At 47.0% G+C, this 7110-nt stretch overlaps 1 protein-coding gene across 3 annotated transcripts; it reads left to right on the forward strand.

Moving 5' to 3' along the window:
• Positions 1 to 1254: 1254 nt before the first annotated feature.
• LOC129416684 (uncharacterized) lies at positions 1255 to 4343 on the forward strand. Of its 3 annotated transcripts, none has more exons than XM_055171049.2 (7): positions 1255 to 1501; positions 1595 to 1769; positions 1860 to 2155; positions 2235 to 2398; positions 2537 to 2791; positions 2870 to 3199; positions 3290 to 4343. In XM_055171049.2, exons 1-7 carry the CDS (start codon positions 1393 to 1395, stop codon positions 3833 to 3835), a joined length of 1875 nt encoding a protein of 624 aa, XP_055027024.2. In that variant the 5' UTR covers positions 1255 to 1392; the 3' UTR covers positions 3836 to 4343. The 3 variants fall into 3 exon arrangements, with proteins under 3 accessions (XP_055027024.2, XP_073731778.1, XP_073731779.1); XM_073875677.1 differs by having other exon boundaries at positions 3308 to 4343; XM_073875678.1 differs by lacking the exon at positions 2537 to 2791.
• The last annotated feature ends 2767 nt before the right edge of the window (positions 4344 to 7110 follow it).

A 7110-nucleotide genomic window follows, 5' to 3' on the forward strand; every position in this document is an offset into this window, starting at 1 on the left:
AGGGCCGAGCTTGACGTATGAGTACCGCCTCTGTCCTGACATGCGACAGACACTGTTTGGGGTGTGTGCTATCACGTTTAGGGGTTGACATGTCAGTGAACGTGTTCTTGACCGTGGACCCGTTTTTGAAAATTAATTGGTTTAATGTGTGTTTTGCAGGTTTCATTCACATTTAACAGTTTCAGATGTTGAAACATGTGTGTTTGCAGTCTTTTAAACCATCTGATGTAGGCCTTGCATCCATGTGAGCTGACTTTGACCTTTGGCCTTTGCATTGTAGCTATGTGCTTTTGTGTTTGTCAGGTTTCATTCAAATGTAACACTCTCAGATGTTGAAGCATGTGTGTTTGCAATCTCAGTTTTGTCTTTTACACCATCTATTGTAGGCCTTGCATCCATGTGAGCTTACTTTGACATTTGGCCTTTGCATTGTAGCTATGTGCTTGTGTGTTTTGCAGGCTTCATTCACATTTAACCACATTTACTTTGACCTTTGCACTCTCAGATGTTAGGACTTTTTGTTACCACGTAGGCCACAAACAGATTTTTTGTTACCATGTAGGCCACAAAAGGATTTTTCTACCACGTAGGCCATGAAATGAATTCTTACACCACGTAGGCCAGGAAAATGATTTTTTTTTACCACGTAGGCCACGAACCATGTTTTGCTGCCCACTTTCCCATTAGATAAAGCATTGGCCATTTTCCCTCAGGTTTGACCATATCCCCATTAGCTCAACGTCACGACTCTGAATCTCCATCTTACGACTACATTTACGATGGCCGTCGACCAGTGTCCCCTGTGCCACAGGGACTACGCACAGCTCAGCCAGCACCTGCGGGTAACCCACAAGGTTATGAACGTGACGGAGCGCAAGCTTCTCCTGGCCCTGGAATCGGGCAGGGTGAACGTGTGGGTCGGCGTTTGCCCCGTTCCGGGATGCTTCCGGGAGTCGAATCGGCTGGACCGGCACCTGAAGAGCCACACCGAGCTGTCGGCGACAGCGCGGAGGAACGCGATGGCGGCCTGCAAACGCAAGAAAATCCTGCAGGACCTGGCCGAGCTGAGGGCCTCCAACCCGGAGGTCCAAATGGCCTCCTCGCTGGATCTGGACGAGCCCAATTCTGAAGGGGAGAAGGAGGTTCCAGCCGAGGAGGAGGAGGAGGAGGTCTGTGAGAACCGGGGCTGCAAGACCAAGGTGTCTCGGCTGGCTGAGGAGAACACAGATCTGAGAAACCAGGTGGAAACTCTGGCCAGCACACTGAGGGAGGTGTCCCGGCGCTACAGATCCCTGCAGCGGCAAAGGGGAAAGAATCCCTCCGACCAGCTAAAGAGGGTGACCAAGCAGCTCCTGCGATCGTTCCAGAGGGAGGACGAGGACAAGGACGAGGATGCTGTGCCTCCCACTCCACCGACGGAGGGCACCTCATCATCACAGCCGACCTCATCGAGCCAGGAGCGAGAGCCCGCCGCACTTCCCCGAGCATGTGACATGCTTGAGTAAACCCTTTAGATTTGTCATTTTGTTCTCATTGTTTGATTCGTGCTTTCTGTTGAGCTAACTGCCTTTTTCCCCACTCCCTCTCTGTCTAGACGTGCTGCTAAACGAGTACAGGAGGCACCAGGAGGGTCCCGAACCGACCCCTAAGCTGAGGGAAAACGTAGGGGGGAAGATATATCGCATTAAGAATTTTTTGTCCTTCATGGCCAAAGGAAGGTCAAAGCTCCACACTCTGACCTTCCTGAACGACATGGACAGGATCCGGGGGTGAGTATGGTCTGCACATTCCGTTCACGTGACGGGTCTCCCGTGCGTTCTCTTTTCTGACTGTCTGTCTGTCTGTCCGTCTGTCCGCAGGTGGGTGCACAGCCTTAGGAAAAAAGTCATCGTCGACACCACCATAAACCACTACTTAAAAAACGTGGCGCAATTCATAGACTACGTGGTTGACACCCCTACTGTGACCTGTCGGCTTTCGAAAAAGGCGCTGGTGGGAGTCCGTCGGGAGGTCCGGTCTCTAATTCGAGGGTTGAAGCGGCAGGTCACAGTCCACCAAATGGCGGTGAAGAGGTCGAAGGACGGGCGGCTAATTTCTAAGCAAACCCTGATCCGGTGCAGGGCATTAGCCAAGGCCGCGATCCCGAGGATTTTCGGTAAGTAACTTAACCTAGACGAACCGTCTTGTGCTTTTGAACATCACCTGAGCATTGCTTTTCTTGTGTGTTTCCACAGACCAGCTGGTGAGAGACTTCTCTCAGAAGACTCAGTTTCTTCTTTACGGATATCTAACCGCCTATCTTGGGTCCATTTATGGTCACAGATGCGGCGTGTACCAGAATTTAACGATAAAAGAGGTGGAGGAAGCCGTCCATTCTGGGGAGGTGTTCCTGATTAACGTGAGTGCTCTGTCCTATAATGTCTCTCTCTCACTCTCTCTCTCTCTCTCTCTCTCTCTCTCTCTCTCTCTCTCTCTCTCTTTATCCGTGTCCTAGAGACTGCTTCATCACATTCTGATTTCTCTGCATCTCCTTCAGGTGAACACGCACAAAACCAACCAGGCCTTTGGACCGGCACAGCTGGCGCTTGTGAAAGAAGAGTATGGGTGGTTTAAGAGGCTGCTGAGCATCAAAGACAAACTGGTGGGCGGGACTGAGGCAGTCTTCTTTTTCTACACCTCCAAAAAGAACCCGTGCAAGAATCTCAACAAGTACCTCCAGATGGCGTGGAAGGAGATGGGGCTGACGGGAACCCCCACTTTCACGGACCTCAGGAGCGCCATTGCCACGCACGTAAGTGGAGCGGTCTAGGGAGCTCAATTGGGTCTGATCAGTTTGACGTGTTTCACATCCGTCTTTTCTTTTTTACAGGCAAGGAACTCCCACGGGGCGGACTCGCGGCTGAAAATCTCCAAGTTTATGTGCCACAACACATCAACGGCAGACAAATTCTACGCGGTTAACCTAAACTGCTCTCAAGCTATGGATCACCGCCGCCTTTTCGAGGCGGCATTGGAGGGACCAGACATCTCCCCAGACAAGGTGGTCAGCAAGAAGAGAAAGGCGGCGGACGAAGCTCCTTGTTCTTCCAAGCACAAACGCAGCTCTCCCTGCCGCTCCTCGAGTCCTGGGAGCACCACTACGGACGAGGAGGAGCCTGTTTACCAGGAGTCCGGCGTGTCGTTCCTAGACGAGGACGAGGTGAGTTTCGATCATGTCATGTTCCTATGGCGTTTCATCTCTCTGGCATCGCAAAACATTCTAACTTTTCATTTCTTTACTTTTTCACAGGACTTGGAGGAACCCCAGGACTTGGAGGAACCCCGGCCCACACCAAGGAGAATGCTGCCGAAGAACAAGAGGCCCATGGTGATCCTCACACCGCTAAAGTTCCCTCGCCGGGCCATCCTGACCTCCCCGGTCGGCAGCACCGGGAGCAGCCGCCGTTCGCCCCACACCAAATCGTCCAGCAGCATCAAGGGTCCGTCTTACAGGCGTCGCATAATAAAAACTTTCACACCGCTGGGCGTCGCCAAAGCCACGAAGGCTAAGGCAAAGGTCCAAAAGGCCTTAAAGACTCGAGCCCAAAAAAAAAAAAAGCCAAGTAACGGTGGTTATTGTTGTGTTTTGAAATTTGTTCAGACATGTTCAGACAGGAACAGTTGTGTTTTTAAAATGTTCAATTGTTCCCGATGTTGCCTAAATGTTCAATGTTCTTGTTTTCTGTTTTTAAACTCTTCAGATGTTCAATTGTTCCTGATGTTGCCTAAATGTTTGATGTTCTCATTTTCTGTGTTTAAATTGTTCAGATGTTCATTTGTTCCTGATGTTGCCTAAATGGTCGATGTTCTCATGTTGTGTTTTTAAATTGTTCAAATGTTCAATTGTTCCTGATGTTGCCTAAATGGTCGATGTTCTCATGTTGTGTTTTTAAATTGTTCAGATGTTCAATTGTTCCTGATGTTGCCTAAATGTTTGATGTTCTCATTTTCTGTGTTTAAATTGTTCAGATGTTCATTTGTTCCTGATGTTGCCTAAATGGTCGATGTTCTCATGTTGTGTTTTTAAATTGTTCAAATGTTCAATTGTTCCTGATGTTGCCTTAATGGTCGATGTTCTCATGTTGTGTTTTTAAATTGTTCAGATGTTCAATTGTTCCTGATGTTGCCTAAATGGTCGATGTTCTCATGTTGTGTTTTTAAATTGTTCAGATGTTCAATTGTTCTATGATGTTTCGTGTTCTTTTTTCATTTGATTCACTTGTAAATAGTTTAATTTGAATCCACTTTATTCTTTTAAATTGCTGTTTGGTAACTTTTGGTTTTAATAAATGATGGCCCGTTCATTTGAACATTCCTCTCATGTGTGATTCCTATCTTTAGATAATAAACCTGGGTTAAAAACTTAAAAACTTCAACTCATCTTTAACTTATGAATTGGCATTGAAAATTAATTATTATTTATTAACATGGTAAATTGTAGAACAATAAACACTATGCCAAAGATAAAGCATTATTCACACTGTGACCTTTAACCTCTATGATCTAAATGGATAAAAGCATCATTAAGGTGTGTCATATGTGCTTAATGTGCAGGCAGGGCCTATGAGCACACTGTGACCTCTAACCTCTATGACCTAAAGGGTTTAAAGCATTGTTAAAGGTCACAGTGTGCTCATAGGCCCTGCCTGCACATTAAGCACATATGACACACAGTGTGAACACAGGCCCTGCATGCACATTGTGCACACATGACAGTGTTCACACTGTGTGTCATATGTGCTTAATGTGCATGCAGGGCCTGTGTTCACACTGTGTGTCATATATGCTTAATGTGCAGACAGGGCCTGTGTTCACACTGTGTGTCATATGTGCTTAATGTGCATGCAGGGCCTGTGTTCACACTGTGTGTCATATGTGCTTAATGTGCAGACAGGGCCTATGAGCACACTGTGACCTTTAACAATGCTTTAAACCCTTTAGGTCATAGAGGTTAAAGTGTGTCATATGTGCACAATGTGCATGCAGGGCCTGTGTTCACACTGTGTGTCATATGTGCTTAATGTGCATGCAGGGCCTGTGTTCACACTGTGTGTCATATGTGCTTAATGTGCATGCAGGGCCTGTGTTCACACTGTGTGTCATATGTGCTTAATGTGAAGACAGGGCCTGTGTTCACACTGTGTGTCATATGTGCTTAATGTGCAGACAGGGCCTGTGTTCACACTGTGTGTCATATGTGGTTAATGTGCATGCAGGGCCTGTGTTCACACTGTGTGTCATATGTGCTTAATGTGCATGAAGGGCCTGTGTTGACACTGTGTGTCATATGTGCTTAATGTGCAGACAGGGCCTATGAGCACACTGTGTGTCATATGTGGTTAATGTGCAGACAGGGCCTATGAGCACACTGTGACCTTTAACAATGCTTTAAACCCTTTAGGTCATAGAGGTTAAAGTGTGTCATATGTGCACAATGTGCATGCAGGGCCTGTGTTCACACTGTGTGTCATATGTGCTTAATGTGCAGACAGGGCCTGTGTTCACACTGTGTGTCATATGTGCTTAATGTGCAGACAGGGCCTGTGTTCACACTGTGTGTCATATGTGGTTAATGTGCAGACAGGGCTTGTGAGCACACTGTGACCTTTAACAATGCTTTAAACCCTTTAGGTCATAGAGGTTAAAGTGTGTCATATGTGCTTAATGTGCATGCAGGGCCTGTGTTCACACTGTGTGTCATATGTGCTTAATGTGCATGCAGGGCCTGTGTTCACACTGTGTGTCATATGTGCTTAATGTGCATGCAGGGCCTGTGTTCACACTGTGTGTCATATGTGCTTAATGTGCAGACAGGGCCTATGAGCACACTGTGTGTCATATGTGGTTAATGTGCAGACAGGGCTTGTGAGCACACTGTGACCTTTAACAATGCTTTAAACCCTTTAGGTCATAGAGGTTAAAGTGTGTCATATGTGCTTAATGTGCATGCAGGGCCTGTGTTCACACTGTGTGTCATATGTGCTTAATGTGCAGACAGGGCCTGTGTTCACACTGTGTGTCATATGTGCTTAATGTGCAGACAGGGCCTATGAGCACACTGTGTGTCATATGTGGTTAATGTGCAGACAGGGCCTATGAGCACACTGTGACCTTTAACAATGCTTTAAACCCTTTAGGTCATAGAGGTTAAAGTGTGTCATATGTGCACAATGTGCATGCAGGGCCTGTGTTCACACTGTGTGTCATATGTGCTTAATGTGCAGACAGGGCCTGTGTTCACACTCTGTGTCATATGTGCTTAATGTGCATGCAGGGCCTGTGTTCACACTGTGTGTCATATGTGCTTAATGTGCATGCAGGGCCTGTGTTCACACTGTGTGTCATATGTGCTTAATGTGCAGACAGGGCCTGTGTTCACACTGTGTGTCATATGTGCTTAATGTGCAGACAGGGCCTATGAGCACACTGTGTGTCATATGTGGTTAATGTGCAGACAGGGCCTATGAGCACACTGTGACCTTTAACAATGCTTTAAACCCTTTAGGTCATAGAGGTTAAAGTGTGTCATATGTGCACAATGTGCATGCAGGGCCTGTGTTCACACTGTGTGTCATATGTGCTTAATGTGCAGACAGGGCCTGTGTTCACACTGTGTGTCATATGTGCTTAATGTGCATGCAGGGCCTGTGTTCACACTGTGTCATATGTGCTTAATGTGCATGCAGGGCCTGTGTTGACACTGTGTGTCATATGTGCTTAATGTGCATGCAGGGCCTGTGTTCACACTGTGTGTCATATGTGCTTAATGTGCAGACAGGGCCTGTGTTCACACTGTGTGTCATATGTGCTTAATGTGCAGACAGGGCCTATGAGCACACTGTGTGTCATATGTGGTTAATGTGCAGACAGGGCCTATGAGCACACTGTGACCTTTAACAATGCTTTAAACCCTTTAGGTCATAGAGGTTAAAGTGTGTCATATGTGCTTAATGTGCATGCAGGGCCTGTGTTCACACTGTGTGTCATATGTGCTTAATGTGCAGACAGGGCCTGTGTTCACACTGTGTGTCATATGTGCTTAATGTGCATGCAGGGCCTGTGTTCACACTG

Source organism: Misgurnus anguillicaudatus, chromosome 13 (assembly GCF_027580225.2).
Source record: "Misgurnus anguillicaudatus chromosome 13, ASM2758022v2, whole genome shotgun sequence".
Classification (NCBI taxonomy): Eukaryota; Metazoa; Chordata; class Actinopteri; order Cypriniformes; family Cobitidae; genus Misgurnus; species Misgurnus anguillicaudatus.